The following is a 24,896-nucleotide window of genomic DNA, read 5'->3' on the forward strand; positions in this document are numbered from 1 at the left end:
TTAGTCTTCAACATCTTTCTCGAGACAAGGCCAAGAATGACAGACCACCGCTACAACTGCATCACTAGAGTTTGATCCTAACATCTGTTTATAGCCCTCCATTTGAAATTGTACTAATACTAAAAAGTATATCAACACAACGCCAGCAGTCTGCAAAAACAATATAAATGGTATGATTATAATTATTTTAACGGTCAATGGAAACAAAAAACGATTTCATTGTGTTGAACATAATATTATTCTGTATTATACATATAAATAACGTAATAATAATATAAAAGCATATTATGGGAGACTAATAATTATTATAGGTCGCTACATATTACTTAATGTGCCACTGCGGGCTTAATAAAATTGCATAGAGTACATTTCCCGAGAAATCCAATATCAATAATTATCAATTAATTAGAATTTATTTAAAATCTAAATGCCTTACCGCAAACAAAAGTGATAGATTTATGTCGAAAAATCCGGAAGCTGTAACCTGTATTGAACGACTGTTAACGCGAAGTGTAAATAACCTTAGCTGTAATAAACAAACAACAGTTCAAACATCAACGCAAATTTAATGTATATTATTTTGTAATGTGAAAAAACATTGTCTGGCAGTGGCCTTTAGAATTGGATCGCGATATACTTTTGGTAATTAAAAAAATAGCGTATACACTGTATTATACATAAAAAAATACATTTTGTTAATTTGCACGAGGTGTATACAATTAACGTAATTATAATAATAGCAAATTAATTAAAAATGTGTCCACTTACTAACAATATATTTAATATTTCTCAGATTTCTCTCTCTTTCTCTCTCTATATATATATATTGCAATATAATTCATAATATGGGTCGCGAGTCTAATAAAGTCTATACAAGAAAACAACTACTGGTAAAAATACTGCAGCAAACGTTTAAGTGCTTACTATACCTACACGGCTAAATTCTATGAAGAATTATCCTTGTTTAGAAAATTGGATCAATGCAGTTCTATAGATATTGACATATTGTAATAATTATAAACGTTCATCAACAGTACTTTACTGCAGCGATGCAATCGGTTGTTTGAATGTTTCACAAAATATATAATATTATATTGTTCAGAGTTTCAGACGTTTCAGTTGTAATGTGGAAGTAGAAAAAAATGTAATCTACAATTTACTAAGTCAGCTAAAAAGTGAAATAATTTCTGAAACTTTGCAGGCCAACGTATATATAATATATAAATATATTATATTTAATACATTTTAATTTTAAATCATAATATCGCTAATAGTATATTATCTGAGGAAGTTATAATTTTAAACTAGCAAAATAATATATGTATTCGACATTGACTGAGTATTTTGCTTGTCATCATATACAATAGCTGCAGAATGACATAATATTAACTACTGTAAGCACAGATGACGTATTTTTAATATTTTTTTCCCATAGTTATGTCATTAAAACGAAAAAAATAATACTATTTTAAGGTAATATTGTAAATAACTTAATGTAATATTAAACTGTTTTAATTATAAGAATTACTCATTTTAAATCCAAGATCAACAAATTTGAATAATTAATTCACGATAAAGTAACAATAGCAGTAATTGTCGATTACAATTAGTAGTCAAACAATGAAAAAACTTAAAACAATGAAACATTGTGATTAATCAATGATCATAATCATCTGCGACGAGTGACAAGGCTGATCATAAAACTATAAGTATATTTGGTTAATAATACTAAATTCGAGGTGAGTTATAAATATCTACCACAAAAATGCGTTAAATTACACAATACCTAATTAACATAATATTAAGGTAAAGTAATTTTAAGATAAAAACTTTTAAGTTATAACGGTTATTATTTTTTTAATGATGCCATTATTAAGAGAACGGATGTCTGTTACAAAAGATTTTCATATAACAGAAAATGGCAACAATCGTGGTCGTGGTCTTCGATTGGTAATTTTAAATATAGCCACCAATCCTATCATAAAAGTCACCGAGAAATGCGAAGACCTTATGCTCGATGTAGTTATTGTGTGCACTCACGCCTATTAATAGTTGTATTCGACTTCAAAATTATTTCCTTAAAGAACTTTTAATAATGTATTTTTATTTTAAAATCCGTGTATAATATAATTGATATTTATATCGTTTAATAGTATAGTTGAGTTCATTTAAATCACATTTTATTATTAAACTAATATTGCAATCTAAGTCTGGAGCGCTGCGTACAATTAAAATATAAATATTTATACATATTACTATGAGAGAATACCACCATTAATAATTTCGATAAATTTAGGAAATGTTAGAAACTTTTGCCAAATTCTTTAAATTCTTTTAATCAATGTCGGGGATGTGATTCGTCCAAACCATAATTTCACGTACATTTCCCCAACCCCATCCATTTGACATATCCAATACTTGGTGCTCCATTCTTGCCAATGGAACACTAAATATTTGCGTTGGAAAAAGTAGGAAAAGTCAAATGGGTGGGGTTGGAGAGATGTACGTCATAATTTCATCAAAGCGGCCACTATTTATTTTAAAAAAAACTTTAGCTTATTGGGCTATACAGATATCACCCAGTCTATCCAATGCCTATTAGATGTAATAAAACAAGACAGTTAGTAGGTAGTATTATACAGTGATATTGTTACTGGTATTAGATAAGCAGATCCAAGAATGTTTTGACGGAGCCAAGAATGTTATGAGCTCGAGGGTTAATCTTAAGATAGTTATACAAGAATTATAGGCATTAATTTCAAAATCTCTTGGATTAAGTACATAAGTACATTACCGTACAAAGTTTAATACATACAAAATGCATACGTTTTTGGCGTGTGTAAAAGCCACGAGTCAACAAATATTTTTAGAACATTGAAGAAAATCAAAACAATATGAAAATATATATACATAATATGAAAATAAAAGCGATTTAATCACGAAATATGAAAGTCAAAGTTTTTCAAGGATAACATTTTAATTGATAATAAAAATAGAGGTATAATTCGAAAACTAAAAGCAGCTAGTTTAAATTATAAATAAAGTTAAAGTTGGTAAATAAAGATTTATAATGAAGGGTTTCACGGATTATAAAGATATATGTAGTCAAAATTGTTTTTTTGAATAAATATTTCACTTTTGAATAAAAATTAAATAACTGGAAAAAAGTAATTAAAAAAAATATTGTAGTATTTAATAGACAAAAATAATAAATATTTAAAGAAATGTATCTTCATTAAATGCTTAGAATGAGGAAAAGTCAAACAGCAATAGAATATGATGTATATAATGTACAATTGTGGGTGATTAACAATAATAAAATATGAGTATGATATAAAAAAAAAAAGATAAATGTAGATACAAAATTGATTAATAAAAATCGTATAAATATTTTAATACCTGAATATTTATATCGGGAGAAGAAGTTTTGTAAATGCACAGAGATTTTGTGACAAGTAAAAAAATAATATTCTTCACTATACTGCTTTATATGGTAATATACTTATATAATATATAACCCAACTTTGCACGAACAAAAATTTAAAAAGTATAAAATTCGACGCTAAATTGGTGTATGTATTTTGGTTTTAGTTAAGCTCAGATTATAGGAAATTTGGCGTCAGTGTAAATTACATTGTGAACTAATTTGACCAAGTCGGGCCTATGGAAAATCGATTCGATTAGTTTTTTAGTCGATATGTTACAACAGTTATACAGGTATTTTTTTTTTTTTATTCGTTTTTGTAACCAATGGCAACCTTACATATATATTTTAAATATATATATAGTATATATAGGTACTCGTATGTAAATTAAAATGTTTTCGAGTTTCGCGAGCCAAAACGAAATTCATGAGTGAACCACACTATAAAAGTAACCTATAGAGATTGAAAAACGAAATTATAAACACTCCACGAGTCTCGAAGAATATATTGTGAACACAATTTGATGCCAATTGAATCAATTACTAGTTTTCAAGTCTTTAAAATTCCATACAAAACATACATTAACTTTATTAATATAAAAAAAAATATTTTCGCACTTACTCATCAGCAGCATTCAGTAACATTACAAACTACAACAAATCGAATTCGTTGAGAATGATTCGAGATAAAAAACTCCACATAAAACAAATATTATAGTTATTATATTATTTTGAACTCTGTAGCGCTGTTACAATTAACAAACCCGAAAACGACACAAAAGGGATTCGCAACGCTGTTAAAAGGATAACCCGCGTGATGCAGACACTATATATTATATACATCCGAGTATTTAAAAGGATTAACGGCGTCATTAAAAACGACAATAAACTTGGAAAACTACTTCCACTTCAGAACAAGTAAAAATGTGCGAAACAATCGCATCGGAAAACTTGATTCCAATTCAGATGAGGGAATGTGCACGAATATTGAAATAAAATACAAGTACTAATACTTGTTTCCTTTAAAATTAATATTCATCTATATGTTACGGTTATGACAGTGAAACGTAGGTGTAGTCTCGCGGTTATTATTGATTAAATTTATTTTATATTAAATTGGATTAGCCACGGCTTGACGGTTTTAACGGGCGTAAAAAGTATATTATGTATGTATAATAATATATTGCCATTTTTTCTTGCATTTTCAGCGAGATGAACGGTATTTTTTCTTTTAATTTATGCATATTTTTTCTGGAAAGTGCCGAAACGTTCGTGTAAAAATATTTTAAATAGGTACTTATATAAACAGCTTTATCGATCCATTTGATAGTTTTATGAAAAGCCCCCCCCCAAAAAAAAAAAATGTTTAGGCTATAAACAAACAACAGTATAGATGGTTTATAATTTATGAACACTCAGAATTTATGAAATTTATTATTAAATATTGTTTATTAAGAGGACGCTATACCTACATTTGTTGTCTCTGTCTTACTAACGTACATCATAACGAATTTTCGTTCAGCAGAATACATTTTGTGACGTCAGCTTTAATATTAGAGTAAATTTACCTATTATCAAATTTAAAGGTAAGAATATTATCTAGACAATGACATATGATTTTAATGATATTATTATTTTAAAGTGAGTTACAGCTATGTAAAATATAACAACTTTAAAATGTTCATTACTCACTTTAAAATGATAATATCAATAAAATCATACGTCATTGTCTAGATAATATTCTTACCTTTAAATTGTATAATAGGTAAATTTACTCTAGCGTTAAAGCTAACGTCACAAAATGTATTCTGCTGAACGAAAATTTGTTATGATGTATGTTAGTAAGACAGAGACAACGCATGCGGATATTGCGTCGTCTTAATTTTTATTCAAACATTTCAACAGAAATTACAATTACGCATATCATACAAATATCCTACGATAATAATACGCTATGACGGGAAATTCGTACGAAAACCATATTATTATATGATAAAACTATATATTTTGAACCGTGAGCGAAGCGAGGATAAACAAAGTACGTTCGAATAATTAGAACCGTCCCTGACGACACAGTCATTGTTGAAACAATTTATTATAATAATATTATATATACAGCTCAAACGTCAGAACCGCATAAAGTTATACAAATACGATAAGCATCGTAAGTATTCGCGACTGCATTATTATTGTAAACTATTGAACATTACTATTGTGTAATAATATTATGTACATGTAAAAAATAATAATCACATGTCGTGGTATGAATTCATAAAATATTTATCACAACTACCTAGCGCTGATACAACCGTTAGTTATATTATTTTAGTTATTTTACTACCGTAAACATCAATAATATGATTGTATACTAACAATGGTTTGAGAGTTCAGATCATTTGACACCTTCGAGGACAAGTGTTTCAAGTGAAAAATTATCTTTTTGCTCTGAAATCAATTTTAATAACAACACACACATAGTATATTATTATTTATTACTTACTCATTTTTTATGTCGTATTCATATTTCATAAAATCACTAATATTTAGTGAAACCTGTAAATACTGTACCGGATACGCTTGTTCGTTGAAATTTTGTCCACTATCCAGCTGGTTCATTTTCTAGAAAGCTTGTAGCTTGTTTCCGAAGGCAATATTATGATGCTGAATTCACGCAATTCGTGAAATTCATGTATATTAACAGAATTTCTGTTCCTGACTCATAGACAAATTCTGACTAGAGGCTGATTTATTCAAATGATTATATAATAAACGATAGTTGAATTTTAAAACATTTACAGTATATTTGCACTACTAAAATATATTATTTATGACTGTAAATGAGTTTCTATAAGCCATATGAGTAAAAAAGGTATGTATATATATATATATATATATATATATTTGATATATCCTCTCGTTGTTCAAAATAGGATACTTTGAAATAATAAAGCATCGAGCTGTATAGTGTATCTTGTTTTATGCAGTATTAAATATTAAGTAGGATCACAAAAACAACTTTCGGTAATCCCGTGTAGAATAATATCCAAATTCGAAAAAAAAAGGTAGAACGATTCCCAAATCCATCTAGTTGACCTCGGGGACAGTATGTTCGAAGTTTTGTTATTCAAATTTGTTCGATACTTTCTCTTTAAAATATATTATAATAGGTACCTACTACTTATTTACAGTATTACTATTTTAGTAGAGAATCGGGTGAATTTCTATTTCTATGTAATATTACAATGTTTAATTTTCTGATGAACTACACTATTCTTCTACGATGTAAAAACATCACAACAAAACGCAAAAATAATACATACTTATATTATTATAATTTATATTATAATATGAACATATAATTATTAAAAATTATTTCTGAAATTACCTCTTTGACAGTAGAATCACACCTGTAGCATAGGTAAACAAATTTTCCTGTAATAATGCTCGACTCGATGATACCACTGATATACGGATACGCGTTATCCTTAAACACGCGACGGACAACTGTATCCCATATCATTACGTACATGAACAACAATAGCTGCACGTAAATGTCCATTATTGTGAATATCAATTCGGGTCCAAAAGTATCTGACATAGTCTCCATGTAGTCTTCCAGAAACCAGTGGTCGTTCATTAGCGCGTTTAATCGCACCGCTCGTTCGGTTTTTGAAGTCACTTCGCACAATTCTTCTAACTCTCTATGAAGTATAAAAAAATGTAACAAAAATTTTAAAAATAGATTATAGACTATAAGTATGAATTTGTGAAATAATATGTGCCTTTAATATTGATTCGTCAAGTTATCATGGCTTGATTGTTTTTTCTTTAGGGTTGACAAAAACAATTAATATGATAGGAGAAAAAAAATATGTAATAATAATATTACCGTGTAGGAGCATCAACAGATCATTTTACGCGCTAAAAATAATATTATGTTGATCATGAATGCGCAGGTATACTTATTTTGCCTATCCAACACGCCGTGTTAATAAAGCCGATCACGTTTAATAATATAATATTGATCGTCGACTTAATGGAAATCTACGTTTTTCGTTTTGTGACAATTTATTAGTATCGCATATCCAACGGCATAAGAATATAACGTACTCGTACATCGTGTGTACTTTACCTATTACGGATAACTAATTATAATGGACAGTGATGTCAGCGACCGGTTTAAAATTAATTCTTCAAATTTCTTAGAATTAAACTAATAATCGGTTTACTGTAGAATATTCATCACTTTTCTATTTGATTATCACCCTTATCCACTATTTCTATAATAGCCAACACGTGACTTAACCTAATATAATGTAAACATCACCCGTAAACATGGGTTCAACTATGTTATAATATTATTAAGCCGACAGCAGTTCCACGATTTCGTTCATGAGTAAAAAGGAAGGTCGAGAAAGTATACAGCTGGCTGGCAACACCAAACGCCAAATTAACTCCGCAATATAGCCAAAATCTGGACCATCACTAATCATCGTAGTAATCAGCGTATAGGTTGAGCATTAACGAGTTAAGTTGATTTTAATTTTTTGCTAACTTGGCACACTAATTTGGGCTTTGTTTTTTGTTTACTTATTTATTTACATTTAATTTCTTTGCCCCGGCTATTCACCATAAGAAATAATGTAATATTAATTATTTTTTTCAATACATCGATATATTAATTTTGAATTTTCATATATTTTTGATTTTTGCTTGTATTAATATCAAAATAATAAAATTAATAAATTAGTTGTCTTTAAATAGTTTATAATTTCATAAGTTCATAGTATATGTGTATCAGATTGTAAAATAAAATATGAAAAACATGAGTGCTATTAGTTTTCATGAAATTTATCTTAATTTTAAAAATAGACCAAAAATAATTTATATTTATAGTATTTTTGCATCTACAGCATTAAATGCATAAATTTGTGTAATAGTTTATATTACAGGCTCGGATATTACATTTATATATATTTTATTTTATAAGGTTGAAATTTTTGTGTAAATTGTTATTTGTCGTACATTTCATATTATATTTTTTCGTTAAGATGAAAAATAATATAATATATAAATCGAAAAAACTCCACTTCAAAAAAAATAAGTTTTTTCGCATTATTTTAAATATTTATAGTAATTATAACATGGAGTTGGTATCCGCCATCCGGTACGATATAAATTTATAATATAGGTACACTCTGTATATTATACTTTAATACTAACGTTTGTTTATAATAATAATGTTCTTTAACCGTTATAATATTATTTAATTTTCATATTTTATCATCCAAATTTAATTCATTACTTAAAATATGATATGACATTGTATTATTATTCCTAAAAATTGATCTACATTTAATTGAATGTATCGAATTAAATATATTATATTTTATTGTACATGCAATTTGAAGCATTATTTATTTTATATCTACATCCAATTAATCTATTTAATTTTAAAATTAGTATTATATTGGACAGTATATCATATACACTAGGTTTTCATTGATCGCAGTCTTAACACGGTCTTCAAATATTATTTTACCTGAAAGTGTGAGTCTGGACCTGACCATGAATCCAGGACAAAATATTATGTAAGAGCCATATAATATTATAAAAAGACAAATATAAAATATAAAACATAATACACGACTGGTTATAACCACCTAGGGGATCGAACTGACCTGTTGATGTCCTCGTACGACTGTTGGGCGACCACGCACAGGATGCTGACTAGGTTTATGAACACTATGGGCACCATGTAAGCGGTGAAGTACGGGTAATACAGGTCAGGGTACTTTTGCGGTATGCTCATGACGGTGGTGACCAGCTTGAAGACGATGACGGCGGAGAAGAGTATGACGACGTACGTGTTGGGCGACAGCCGGCGTCGCGGATACCTGGACCTAAGCAACAGCCGGGCGGTCATGTTCAGCACGTCGACGGACCGGGGCAACCGGACCAGCACCAGAGACACGACGATCGGGCTGATGACCGTGTGCGAAAGCAACATGCCGAACACGCTGCAATAGTTGTCCCGTGAGCAGTTGAGCGATCGGCGTTGCATCAGCGTGTTGCCCAGATAGAAGCACATTCGGACGAATGCCCACGTCTGCAGCGCCAGTTGGGTGGCCCACAGTGCCAGGCCGCTATTGCTAACGTGGAAACATCCGTCGCGGACTGCCATAATACATTGTTTATTATTATTGTTGTTGTGTTGAAAAAAAAGCTTTTTTAAGGGATTTATGCGGTTAGTTTTTTTAGAATTGATTTTGCTTTTATAAATTGGTTTTTAGGGAACCTAAATCCGATCCCTAATTATTATTATTATTATTATCGTACAACAATTATAATCTGTGACGTATCAACTTAGTGTAATCGAGTTTTACAAGGAGATAGTAATGTCCATTTCGGGAACTCTTATCGTAACGTGCAAATCGTTATTTTGGGTTCTTTTAATGGGCGCAGATTTTATCAATTTTTATTTATTTTGTTTAAGTGAAAATATATTGATTTTACAACGATTTGTGTGTTTTTGTTCGATTAAAATAGCTAGTACAGAAAATTTTACTCGAGTAATATTTTTGGGAAATTTGATATGCCATGTGTAATATTATAAATTCCACACATTTATGTCAGAATTTAAAAAAATCACTGAGAGGCCAATAGCCTCTTTGATAACCGATTTTGGGTTCTCTAAAAACTAGATATCATTGTATAATTATAACAAAATAATATAATAATTACTTATATAAAATATAAATATAATACATATGTTGTTTTATTATTCATAATACATTTGTAACAGAATTAAGTTGATAATTTTTAATATTAACAATCAGTCATGTTTTGCATATAAAACACTAAAACACTATTGTATACACAATATACAAAAAAATATGTGAATAATATAATATTTATAATAAAAATAAAAGTATTAATTTTATATAGAAGGCTAAATAGTAGTCAGACATATTGCACCTAAGTCAGGCATTTTTTCTTGTCTTCAAAATATAAAGGATTGTGTAAACAAATGATCAATAAACATTTTGGTATATATAAATAAGTGTATACCATAATGAAAATTATATAAACTAAACTTCGCTTCAAAATAGTTATTATAGTAATATTCTCTAATAACAGATACAATTGATTACGCCAAGTGTACAACAATAGTTCTCATTCACGGCATGGATAAAATATGCGTCCACTATAATGAGAACTTAAAAACGCACGTCTTATACGTTACGGTCAAAGTTTATCAAATGGATATTACTATCCATTCTAGAAATTTCGGAATATTGTCAGTCTTGTAAAGAATACTTTTATTTTGTATTTGGAATATGTATTCGAATAAATGGTTAAAAATGTATTCAGAATACGTATTCGAATAATTTTCAAAAAAAAATATTAAGAATACATTCTAGAATACTTAAAAAATTATTCGAATACTGTGAGAATACTATTAATTATTAATACTTATTTTGCTCAAAATACTGATAATATTTACACTGGCAATAACAAATTACTATCACTATTCTCTATTTATCGGGTTTTTTTATGCTAATACAGTAATACCATCAAAGACCACACGTCCGCACATAAAGTCAACTAGTATAAGGTCTTTGGGCTATGGCTATACTATATTTTATATGTTTTATGATTTTAATGACCATTACCCAGGATTATAATTTATAAATACAAGCATTTTTTTTTCAAATTTAGTATTTAAATATAAAATAAAAATACTAAAAAAAGATATTCAGAATACGTATTCGAATACTTTTATTCGTATATATTTATTCGAATACTTTACAAGACTGAATATTGTTAGTGTCTATTGCTTGTTGGAATAATATAAATGGTTTGTATAAATATGTGTGTATATTTTTGTGCACGAATCTAACACTAACCTCTAACATTATTCCAGAAACGAGTGATGTTATAACTATCCTAATAAGTGTCACTATTATTGATTTAATTTCCAACGAGAAAGAAAGACCTTAAGGATAATATGCCGTTAAAATTGTATCCTTCGTGACGGGTCATTTTGAAATTAAAGGTGTAATAAAGGATAAGTAACAAGATACTGATCCTACTAGTGTAGGGGACAAAAGGGGTATTTTTTGTGGCGATTAATTTTTTTTTCAGGAGGTTGACTAAAAAAGAAAACATTTTTAGAGGAAACAAACTATTACCGGTGTGATATAACACTTATAAAAATGTTAAAATTAAAATTATTGACAATTGATTATTATGGCCGTTACAACTAATCAGTTGTAAAAATATCTTTCAATATTAAAATCACACACTATAGTTCATGTATATGCATAATATTAAGAGAAATTATACACATTTTTGTAAGTCCAATGTTATATAACAATAATTTTGTTTAATAATTATTAATTATTATATTATTAATAATTATTGATAATAATTATATCATATTTTATGGTTATAATTAAAATAGTAATAATTATAGTTATTTGTAGAATTTAAAATGTAATAATAATAAATTTTTGATTTTAAAAATGTTTACATAATACAGTATAGTTCTATAGTAGTTGCTTATTCCGTATAATCGATAAACCGAGCAGAGAGTTTTTGTCCGGATTATGTGAAATTGAGCGAAATCTAGATAAAATGTCTGCTTAGTTGATTAAATATTATGACTGATTTGGTTTTAAAAATTGTGTCCATAAAATTTGACGTTCCGGATTATTTGATGGATGGTTTAAACAACAACTACTACTTTAACTATCTTATTAAATAAATTTGTGTATAAATTAAAAGCTTAGCAATGAGGTACCGCAACACGAGATAGGTATGTAGTTAATTTGCCTATTCGAGTCGCCTTGTTATCACAATCATGTTTATTGACAGCTGCAATCGTCCAAAATAATTTATATTTATAATATTATTGATACATATGAATGAAATGATTTTTAATTTGGACGACATAACGAGAGCAGAGGCAATAATATAGGCTTGTGTATTAATAACAATGTCGATTCTGTAACCAATCGAGCTGGTAACGTGAACTTATAAATCATTACCTAACTCGCTAACCGTCGTAACTGAAAGAAAGCTATTATCCGTTCGATTGTCTAGAAATATTTATCGCCATCGTCGGTATCGATTCGAACGTTTTTTTAATATCATAATATTATCATACTCTCACCGTTATCGTGTCTCCTCCCTATGAAGTGTACTGTGTTTTTGTACGGAATTTTTCCACAGCTCGCGTAACTAACCGGTAAAATGCCAAATAATTTACACGCATAGTAAACAGGTGCAATCATGGCCAGAGGACTCCATTTGAACGGCCGTAGGTTCATTATTTGTAGAGCGGTAATCGCGTACGTACCTATTCCATCGACACGGTAGTGTCTGTATTCTCGGGCGTTTGAAATACAATAATGTTATACTTCATAAACATATTAAAGAATGCAAACATAATAAACGAGCTACACACACGGCGTATATCATAATGATAACATTGCGTTGCCCGTTTTCTTCTAGAAAAATATATAGCATAAAAATTACATTAGCGATTTTGTTATTATACACATGTCCACCCGTTCGAGAATAGCATAATAGCGCGTGTACTATATATTTATATATTATATGATGTTTTATTGTGCCGTCGTCATTGTTTTGCGACATCAAATTCGGTTCTTTTATACACACATATATATATATATATGTATATATTATATTAAATTATTACCGGGCTGATTCGAATATAAAGGTCGCGAAACGTCATAATAAACCAATATTATGATTAAATTAACCAAACGTTTCGTTTACAATAATCATATTATAATAATAATATTATATACCAATATCGGCGCACAATAATAAACATTTCGGCTCGACCAACAGTATATTTATACAATATAGTACGCTCATATTACAATGATAATATTAGTAATAACGTCTATGCTTGTATGCTTTGCGTCGGAATTAACCCAGCTGGGGTCCTAGTAAAAACATTTGAAACTTTTTTTCCGTGTAAAGTAAAAAATGAGTGACGTACTGACGTGACGGCAGAGTTGACCCGAATAAATCGGTCGTTGTCGCGTCGATGGTGTGAATTAAACGAATACAATTATACCACAAACATTGTACGAATGACGTCGTATTTGTACGGTATCATATAGGTGAAATATTAACATTTTTATGCTTTGCAGGATTTTTTCGCAGCAGTCCATTGACGAAAATTAAATAATGGAATCTGATACAAAACAAATTTGACACAGCGATCCGTGTAAATAGTTACATTAATAGATCCACTTAGTGGTTTTTAAAAAAGTAGGTATTTATAAAACTAAATATTTTTATGTACATAAAAAATGTATATATTATTGTACTTAGTGGTTAATTTAAAGTTTTTAATATTTTAATTGTTTTGATGACTTATATTTATTTAATTTTGCACAATCAGAAGCAGACTATTTTTGTTTAATGCAAATTAATTAAAATTGTTTAATAAATAAAAATTGTTAGTTTAAATAAGCGGTTTAATGGATCACAACATTCATAATGACTATATATTATTATTATGGTTATATTATAATTAACGTAATATAAATATAATATATAATATCAAATTACATCCATCAACATTTTTGGAAAATTATTCTGTTTTCTGATTATATATCTAGTTACATTTACATCATAATGTAATTAACAAAATCATCGCTCCAGTAAAACAAAAATAGATTATTTTAATTGCAATAAAATATATAGATATACTTCAAAATACGTAGATGTAGAAACATGAATAAATTTTGACTTGGAAAATAAATGTAACTATTTAGTATTTACGCACGTTGTGCGCGCGTAGATATTTTATACCACATACATAAAAACGAAATCACGAAATAATCTTTTTATTTCGTACATCATTTGAAGCGGTCCAGTGTTTATCCTCAAATAATATTATACAAACTGCACTACGTTTTTACTGCACCCAGATATACGTTCATAATTTAATTTTTTTTATTTTAACGACAATCGGTGTCGACGTGTCTGTTTTTTTTATATACCCACCCGTCGATACGAATATTATTATTGCTGTACGTGTTCATGAATGTCGAACGCGTGTCCGTATATTTTATTTTCGCAGTATATATTATATAGTCTGCACTCTGCAGTATAACCGTTTAAAATAATATAATATAATATAATGTGTACAGGCTGAAAATTATCATAAATATGTAAACATATAATACGCGCGTGCACACGGTTCTTCATTATTCACATTATACACTGCTGTCGTCGCACAATAAAATAATATCTGACGTCATGTTTTAAATATTATATTTATATATATTTTTCCAGCAGCGTATTATTATAATAACTCCACATACTGTCGACCCGAATTAACCCGTATGCTGGAATTATATTATATTACAACGGCTCGCAAAGACGTCCAAATTAATTTGCATTCGTTTATATAATATTTTGCGAGTCCGGGTGCAGCGTTTAAATGCCCGAATTTACTGGAACATCGCCGACAATCCGCTTATACGCCATATTCGGGCGCTGCTGCAAATCCTTAACAATAATATGCACTCACATGTTGTGTTATGTTATACCATAGACAAACACTGTAATTTTAATGAGAGGAATTTGTTACACATTTGAAAACGGTAAACAACAGTTGGTAAGCAACAGCCAGTGGTGCGAATAGGTTCATGTTTATTATAAATAGCTTAAAATTAGTATGAATATTTTGAAAATGTTTAAAAATAATAATGAATGCAATAGTGAAAAGTTTTAATAAAAATAAAATAACTAAAACCGATAAAAGAAAAATCATGGTATTTTTTTTTTAAATGTTTAATTTTATCGACAATTAAATTTCAAACGCTTAACTGTTAAATCAATAAGCTTAAAAATTCAGTTTCTAATGAGTTTTTCTTGTATGGGTTACATAGAAAAACGAAAGCACACAGTTTTTAAATGCCATAAACTAATTTTACAGTAAAGAATTTTGACGTACACACAAGTATATCAAATAAAAACCAATGAAATGAGTTAATAAATAACAAAAACATTTATCTGTGTGAACCAATACAATTTATAGTAGAAATTTGAGTTTCTATTTTAAATTATGTTCGTGATATTATTAATAACATCACATTTAAAGTAAATTTATTATAATTTATAATATCTGCAATAACAGTAATATTTTGTAGTAATACATAGGTTCAAGTGCAGCAGAATATGCATCTGACAATGTCGTCGTATGGGACTTTAATGATCGACGTATACATTTAAACCTACATTTTCAACGCTGGTTTTTGGGTCAAAATGAATTCACCATTACATCGGGTTTTGTCGATGTATTTGACTTCGTTGAAACTATTGAGGCACACAGCTTCTTGATCTCAACTTTAGACGTCGCCATAGCAATACTCGGCATCGAAATGAAAATTTTTGTCAGTGGACTACCGCATGATTAATGAATTATACTATAATTATACTTGATTAAACGTCCATACTTAAGATTCTATAATATACATATGTACTTCGTACGTTATAATTTTTATAATTTTAGAATACAATAAATAAATAATTTATAGTAGCAATGTTGAAATGATTGTGAGATAGGAACCAATATTATATATAATATAATAAAATATACTTCAACACTAGCTGGTAATTTTCACAGCGACAACATTTTTTTATTAAGAATATATTTTAATCTTAGTTCAATTTTTTTTTTTTTTTTAAAGACAGATAAGCGGCCAGTGGGTACCTGCTCTATTGTATATGTGTCAAATGGATCAATGTGATGGATGTGTTAAATTTGAATTCAATGATATATTATTGTATGCAAAAAATTCTGAGTGGAGACGGACTATCAGCCTATATTAATACAAGTTTACTTCATGATATAATTTTTAATATTATTATAGTAATTTATTTATCATTAGTATTAAGATAAAGTTGATTAAATTTTTCATAAAAACTATTACATTTATTATATTATTATTTATTTATATTATTTATACTATTTAATTATTACAGTAGTATATATTTATATAATGTATCATTATTGTTAACTTTTGAGTAAATATATCTCTTTGCCGTAAAACTGTGAAATAGCAGGGTGTAAATTGGCAATAGTTTAAATAGAATCTAAGTGTTTTAAAAATGTAATTTCGTATAGTAAAATATACGTTATTATTTCAAGTTTCACGGGATAATATGAACTATTATAATGTAGTTATGTTCAGTAAACAAAAAAAAAAATCACATTACACACTCAAATGTTTGGTACTTTTTGTAGGTATACGAGTTTATATTATTATTATTATATCTTAGAATTTATTGTAAATTCATTGATATTGCTATAAGACATAAGTATAATGAATATTAATTAATTAATATGAATCTATTAGTTTTTATTACGACTCATTCGCTGTCATTTTACAAGCATTCGATTCAGCTTTTAATTCATAAGACTTGTTTTTTAATATTTAAACTCCAGCTTTAAAAATAATGTAACCCTTTAAAATATGCAATTTTTGCTGAATTCCATGCGAATTCCTCTAAATTATATACATAAATATAGCTTATCAATAATACTATGGATTTTTATTCGCTTTTGGTTTTCGTTTATGTATAAAATATATAAGCTAATAAATGAATAAATCATGAAACAAAATTAGATTTTTTATTTATATTGAGTGGTATAGCATGAGTCTTTTAAGTTAACACAATTCGGAACAGTCGTAAAAACTAAAAAAAAATTCTCATAGCATTTCAACAGATTGGAAATCGACCACCAGTGCAGTATAAATAGACCGTACCTACTCCAATAATAAGAAATATTTACGAATTTCTCAAAATGGTTTTCGGAAAAAAAAAGTGATGAAATGTTACAATTGTATTATAAATGTATCATAAAATACATTTTTCATCATAACAGATAGTAATATAAAATAATGTTTTGAAAATTTCATTGTGTATAGAAAGAAAATAATAATATATATAGACAGTGGTGTAGACAAGTTTTAAGTTTCTAAGTATCTATACTATTTATATTTTTTTAATTAGCAACAAAAATACAAAATAACTAAAGGTAATTGTAAGAAGAAAAATCAATATTTATTGTGTTTAATTATTTAATGATGTCAAAATTTGAACTTTAAATGCGCATAAATCATAAATCATAATTTTGTGCTTACGTATTTAATATTTAAGATGTTACTTTTAAATAACCACAAAAAAAAAAAAATCAAGCAAATCATTCTGAACCAAATCTTTTCATAGCTGGAGCTTACAACGAAAAATTGTTCTCATTTTTTTTAATTGCTATAAGAAAAACTTTACCAATAAAAAATCTTCAATTAGATTTTAAAGATTTTTGTCCTTTTTGACAAAAATATCTCTATGTTAGCATACAATTATTACAATTTACAACTATTATATTATAGTACATTATATGTGTATTGACATTTTATTTTAAATAAGTCACGTTTTTCATGTATACGTTATTACTTGTACAATAATATTATATTCCATAATAAGTTAATCTATACGACGGGTTTGATGACTTTTATTATAATATTCTACTATGTATATACAATTTATTATTGCTGACTATACTCTATTGTAACTATAGGTAAAAATAGCGATAAAAAAATATATATAATAATAAAAATGTATCCTCATTTCATAATATTATAGCTGTGCATCGAACAATTATATTTATTTTTTAAATTCTAAAGTATCAATATGTAAAGAATTTTCAAATGGGATATCATTTTTTTGTTAAAATTTAAATGATATGTGGAGTGTGAATTATTAATTATAAAAAATAATATCAATATGCCACCATGGGCGTGATTATTAAAATGTGATCAATAATAAATATCGTTTAACCTATAAAAAAAAAAGTGATATTAAAGATGTTTATGAACAACGGGAATGTTATATTATGACGGCTATGACAATAAATAAACGTAAAAATATATTAATGGATTACCTTTTACGCATAATTTTAGTACACGGAAAGGGAACGGCAAATGCTTGAAATTAATGATGGTAAAAAATTTAAATTGATTTTGAATGCTGGGAACGTTAAATCATTTTCACTGTTTGTATTTATATTTATTAAATTTCGTTTTTAAAATTAAATACACATACATATTATGGGTTGACATTTTTATAAAATTAACTATTTGCTAAATAACGGAAGTATTAATCATTTTTTTTTTTTTAATTCATAATTGCTATTATTTTTTTAATGATAATAAATTTATTCTCCTAATAACTTATTTCTATTTTGACGTTATGACTGATATGGAACGGAGAGATGCATTTCTTATTTAGTTTTATAGGTTTCTTTTCTTCCGGTCTATAGATTTAAGGCGATTTAATAATATAACATCATATTAACTGATTTTGAATTTTAAAAATATAATATACAAAGTGATTTTCACCAAGCATACTCTCATTCACCTGGATTTTCTCTTATTTATTAAATTGTGATTCTTAGAATTTTTAAAACTCTTAAGGACCTAAATTATTAAATATTTAGATTTTGTTTACTAAGAATGTCCTGTTGTGGTACCGACTTTTTATTTTTAAATTAGAACCAACCTTTTTTGTACCGAAATTTGTTATACTAATAATTATTATGAAAATATTCATCGATCCAAATACAATTTGGAAACAGTAATTTCTAAATTATTAATATTTAGTCTAGCTCTTATAAGTTGACAAATTATACAATTTAAACATATTAATACTAATAACTATACAATTTTCGAGTAAATATAAGCATAATTCCCATATAACTAGAACTTTCAAATAATTTTGATTTAAAGGCATTAATATTTTTAAAAAATACATCTGTATTTAAGTTTACAAGAAAAATGTGCAATTCTCATTTAAAAAAAGTTGGCATTGATTACCTTAGAATACTCCTTGTAATTTAAATGATATAAAAATAATCTAAGTATTTGAAAATATGGTCCTTAAGTCATATACTTAAAAATGTCAAAAATCAAAATTTAAATAAATAAGTCGTTAAAATAAAAACCGGGGTGAGCATATACATGTCGAATGTTTGTGAAAATTCGTGTATATTTATTAATTACATTAATTACAACACTAGAGGTTGCCGTTTTAAAATAAAAATGTAAATGTTTTCCAGCAATATTAATATCACTAGTATTAAAATTAGACGCTATAGGAAATTTATTAAACACTCGTATAACTGCGGAAAGTTGTTTAATGTTCTAAAAACGTTATTAAATAATTTCCATAAAAATATTAACATTGTATGTACACACAATTTTAAAATACATTTGCCATGTTAAACAATAATGCATTTTAAAATGTTTTTGTTCGACGAAAAAAAGAAAAAAAAAGATAATACTCAATAATATGTTTGTGACGAGCAAGTGGGTTGAAACACATTTCGGTTTTCCGAATGAGCGTTGTGGAACGAAAAACCCAAACGGACGACTCGGAAAAAAATTACTGGGGAAAAAAAAACGACGAGGAAACGGGTGGGGGTGGGGGAAAGAAAACATCCTTTAGAACTAATAATAATGTTTAAACATAGTATACACGCTCGAGTGTTGCGTCGTTTCCTTTCTAGAGTGCAAATAATATCGCGGAGAAGTCGTTCCGCGCGCACCCCTCCGGCACCCACTACACACACACACACACAATGTATTATGCCGTAATATTATTACACTGTTATTATTGTTATGCGTGCGACTCGGACTCGCGGATTACAAGACATATTATATTATATTGTTATTATTATTATTTTATCGCACAGATGACACAGTTTTAATACGCGCGCATTGTACGTGTTTAAAATATGCGCTCCGCCGCCGCCGCCGCAGTGTCTGCGCGACAGATTTACTTACCGCCGAATAATACACTCGGAACTGCACAAAGGCCTATTGTACGCGTGTGTCTGCGAATGCGAATATTATACACTCGTCGCGGCGTGTGTTTGGTATATCGCCGCCGTTATTATATTATTGTCGTTATTGTTATACGTACCTACCATTATACGATACAGTGTACAACAACTACTACTGTACAGCAGTGTGCAGTGCACCACACCGGTGTAGAGCATAATATAATATAATTACAATATTGTCGCTGATGTGGCGACGAAGGTCTCGGCAGCAATGTTGCAATAATGATAATGATAATTATTATTTGCGGCCAGTCACCGCTGTTACTATGGAAATTCTCATTTTCACCGAAATAATAATAACGAAAAAAGCAAGAACGTTTGTATCGATAGCCCTTTTGCGCCAAATTCACTTGCGTATAATAAATTTCACAGTAATAATGTCTTAATAGTTAACAATTTACTAACATATTTATTTTAGCGAATTTACAAATAAATAGCTATTTAAAACATTTTTTTCCTTAAAGCTGTATAGTACCTACCTAATTAACACACATTTTTTTTAAAACGTTGTAGAAAACGTATTACCATACACAATAGATATACTGGTATATTCCAATTTTTTTTTGACATTTTTAAAAAATATAAATAAGTTTTATAAACCCTGAAATATAAAATTAATATACTGATTTAGCAATATTCAATTTTAATTTTGTATTTTTATATTATATCGATTCTTAACAATAATAACAATAGATTAAGATAAATATAATACAACAATTAAAAAGTGTATTACTATATTAGTAACATTATAATTTTAAAACACAATAAACTATTATTTAAAAAAAAATTATTTTTTATTTTATTATCAACAATTTTAGTTTATTAGTTTTTATATTATTTTTGTTATAACAATTGTACCCATATGGATATGATTAATTCTTATTTCGTGGTATCCACGTAACATATTTAAAAAATTATTAATTTTTAAACCATTATTACGGTATAGTGTTTACGAAGGTATGTTTGGTACGCGATAAATATGTAGATTATTGATTTTGTCACAAATATATATTTGTAGACAATTTTTTTTTTTTTTTTGGTGCAAATGAGCAGCAATGTTCATTTTAATCATCGTCGAAATATTTTATGACTAAAAGCGACATGTCCAGTTTGAGTGCGTGATTGCTAAATTGTTTGTTCCACTTCTCGATTGTGCGTCACGCAAATCGGCTGAAAATTAAAAACTATAAAACCGAAGACAGTTCGCTAAAATCGAAAATAATATTAAATTTTTCTTTTTTCCTCTTTAATTGGTATATAATTCACTCTTTATAGAATTTTTTTATTTTTATGTTGCTATAAAAATACTTTTAGTTTATAGTGTTTATATACTACTGCAGTATTTATAGTCATTTTTAAAGCACATTTTAATTTTTTTGATATTTATTTTATTCTTTGAACAATAATATCACCCGACCTCCTCATCTTTTTTTGTCGATTAGCATCGCTGATTACAATAGTTTTCTTACCAGGAAGTAAATTGTTATTTTTTTATATAAAATAATATTATATTTTTATATAAATAGACGGAGGTATTTTTTATTTATGAATTGCTCGAGTGTAATTTTTTTATATTTGTAAAATAAGAATATCAGAAATTGTATCTCATGTTGGAGTGGGTTGCTTCTTTAGATCGCGAAGTATGTATTTAAATTCAATAAGATATTTTTGTTCCTTCTCGATGTTATTTTAAAAGTATAAAGCTATATTTTCGTAGAAAATAATGTAATTATAATATTATTATTAAATCGATGATAAACGTTCTTTGTTATTATTATTTATTTTTGTTGTTTGCTTAAAACTTTAAAATTACATTTATTTTACGTGTTTTTTTTTTTTTTTTTTTAGTTTTTAATATACCTAACTATTTGTCCTGTTTTTCATTTATTTAAACGTAATATAAACATGCTATTTTGAAAAGGTAATTATTAGTTTTTATTTCGGTTTCCGACAGAGAATATTTTACAAACATTAAAAAAAAAATTAATATTAATCAAACTGTTAAAAAAAAAACCGTACCATTTAAAGTTCAAACGGTAGTATTTTTTTCTTCCGAATAGGTAGTTATTAATATCTAAATATCTAATAACTGTTTTTTTTTAACTGATTCAAATTTACATTAATCAAAGCTTGTAAAAAAGCATATATACGTTCAAAGGCAAATTCCCATCGAGCAGTATAAAGTGTTCCACTTAATGATATATTTTTGTGTCATGTGTGAACTAATAATAAATAATATTATTTTTATGCCATGATTAATGTAGAAATATTATTAATTTACTTGCTGATATTATAGCGGTGTTGAATTGAGATAAGAGAAAAAAAAATCATAAAAGTATTATAACTCAATATTTTCCACTAAAATTTTTACTAGAAATACTAACGTATATTCGTTATTATTAGTGATCGTTTAGAAATTAGTTATCGAGATTTTTTTAATAAGATCGAAATAATGTGATAAAGTTTATCTGCAAAAAAATTGATTAACGTGTATGACTTGCTTTTCATATAGGTATATATGTTAAATAGGTCAGGTCTTCGTGGAATTAGCAAACAAACGTTTTGAGGAGCTTATGACAATACTAGACATTTGCAAACATAATAAAGACATTTTTTTTTATAGTAAAATTAACTTATATAGTTGACATTATTAGTCATGCTGCAGGAGTTAATAATAAAAAAAAAAATAATAATAATATAACAATGTTGCCAGTTTCTCTTTATATATATTTTATAAATAAGTATTTTTATTTTTTTCACATAATGCATTGTATGAATTCAGGAACCTCAAGTTTAATTTATAAAAATACGAACTAATATATTTACATAAAAACTGCGTTTTACGGATAACTAGCTTGCGGAATGGAGGTAATACGTGCGACATGTAATATTATGCTCCATGAATATGGGGCTTTTAACTGAAACTGATATTCGACAAAATAAATACGAAAATAATACTGTGAACATGACAACATGTTCAGTGTTAGAACGGAGCTCTGATTATTGATTAATCGGCATTGAGCTGTGAGTTGTTTTTCGTCAGGCGTGAGCGGGACTATAAAAAGTTTTTGTCCGTACATGAGGTTCACAATTGTTTTAGGTTTAAAAATCGGAGGTGTAAATGTGATTGAATGTAAGTATTTTTGAATGAGCACAACCAAGTTTGACCAAAATCACACCTTTCCTTTTTCGGCTAAACCAAAACGTTTATTATTTTCTTTATGTTATATATTTAACTACTTAAGCTTATATATAAATAATTATTAAAAATACAAGTTTTATAAAAATTATAATTATTATAGTTTTTGTCAGTAATTATTAGATCAGTACCTTTTGCAGTTACCGAATTCGGTTAAAAGGAGTCTCATCCTTTAAAATACGTAATACTTTATTGTCTTCCGTGACTTTTCGATAGAATTTCGACTACGAGTTGGACTCGGTCGAGCAAGGTTAGCAGCGTTAATGGTTTTTCGATAAAGCGCGACGACGATTGATCGTTCCGCCTGGTTAATAATTTATCGTGTTGTGCGCAAGTTAACTGCAGATTCCAACGAAAACGATTAGACTACCCCAGTCGTCGTGGGTAGATCTGGCATTTGGGAATGGTTAGCTTACATCTATTTTTTACTGTTATTATATTGTTTTCCGTTCATCGTCCGTAACAATCATGCGGCAATCGTTCCACCTATGATGTATTATAATTTAATCGACCAAACTATAACGAAATAATTTATTTTAATATTATTATGATACTAGGTTCACCGGGTGACAACGGGTGGAAGGTGGTTAGGGGGAGGAATACAGTGAAGTTCGGATTTTTTACCTAACGAACTAATATAATACTAAAACAATAATATTAGATATTATTATTGGAATATCTAACGGAGCACGAAAGCGTATTATTTTATTATTATTTTATCTTGGTACGATTTTCTCTTCAATCTGTTAACCACAATAATAATAATAAATACCTATCGTTTTGACGGTGTAATGAAATTTTATGGTTTGGGATTATTGCGTAACGCTATACAGAGTGTATCCGGAGGATTTGACCATTTTACATAGAAATTAGTAATTACATTTTAATACGTCGTATCTTCCAGATGCACTACATTGTACTCGTATATTGTAAGTACTGACTCATTCTGTTGTCAAATATTATTATTGAGATTTAACTATTATTATTAATTATAATTCTGGTTTTGATGTGGCTATGCAGTGTGTGTATGTGTGTGTTGTAGTTGATGATTTAATCGGTAATGTAATGATTACGAATGTGTGTATTCACAATGGCACGTACGCAAAAGCAATTTCTCGTTGCGAGCTTATGTTTAGATTTTTTTTCATAGTGTGACCTACAACGTCAAAGGTAACAATATATATTTACGTTAAACGACTTTTGATTTGAAACGATTTTTTTATTCACTATTATATAATATACACGTTTATGTATGAAATTCAATTTTTAACATTTCAGTAATGTGCTGATTGCAAATTTTAAACGTTGAGCTA

The 24,896-nt window shown here is 27.9% G+C and overlaps 1 protein-coding gene across 1 annotated transcript; it reads right to left on the minus strand.

The window, feature by feature from the left end:
• LOC113550186 lies at window positions 1–9,608 on the minus strand. The gene is made up of 5 exons (XM_026951888.1): window positions 9,106–9,608; window positions 6,810–7,125; window positions 5,798–5,869; window positions 437–526; window positions 1–150 (listed from the first exon to the last, which is right to left on the minus strand). The coding sequence occupies exons 1-5, from the start codon at window positions 9,606–9,608 to the stop codon at window positions 1–3; spliced, it is 1,131 nt and encodes a 376-aa protein (XP_026807689.1).
• Between the last annotated feature and the right edge of the window lie 15,288 nt (window positions 9,609–24,896).

The sequence above is a fragment of the Rhopalosiphum maidis genome, chromosome 1 (assembly GCF_003676215.2).
Source record: "Rhopalosiphum maidis isolate BTI-1 chromosome 1, ASM367621v3, whole genome shotgun sequence".
Lineage (NCBI taxonomy): Eukaryota > Metazoa > Arthropoda > Insecta > Hemiptera > Aphididae > Rhopalosiphum > Rhopalosiphum maidis.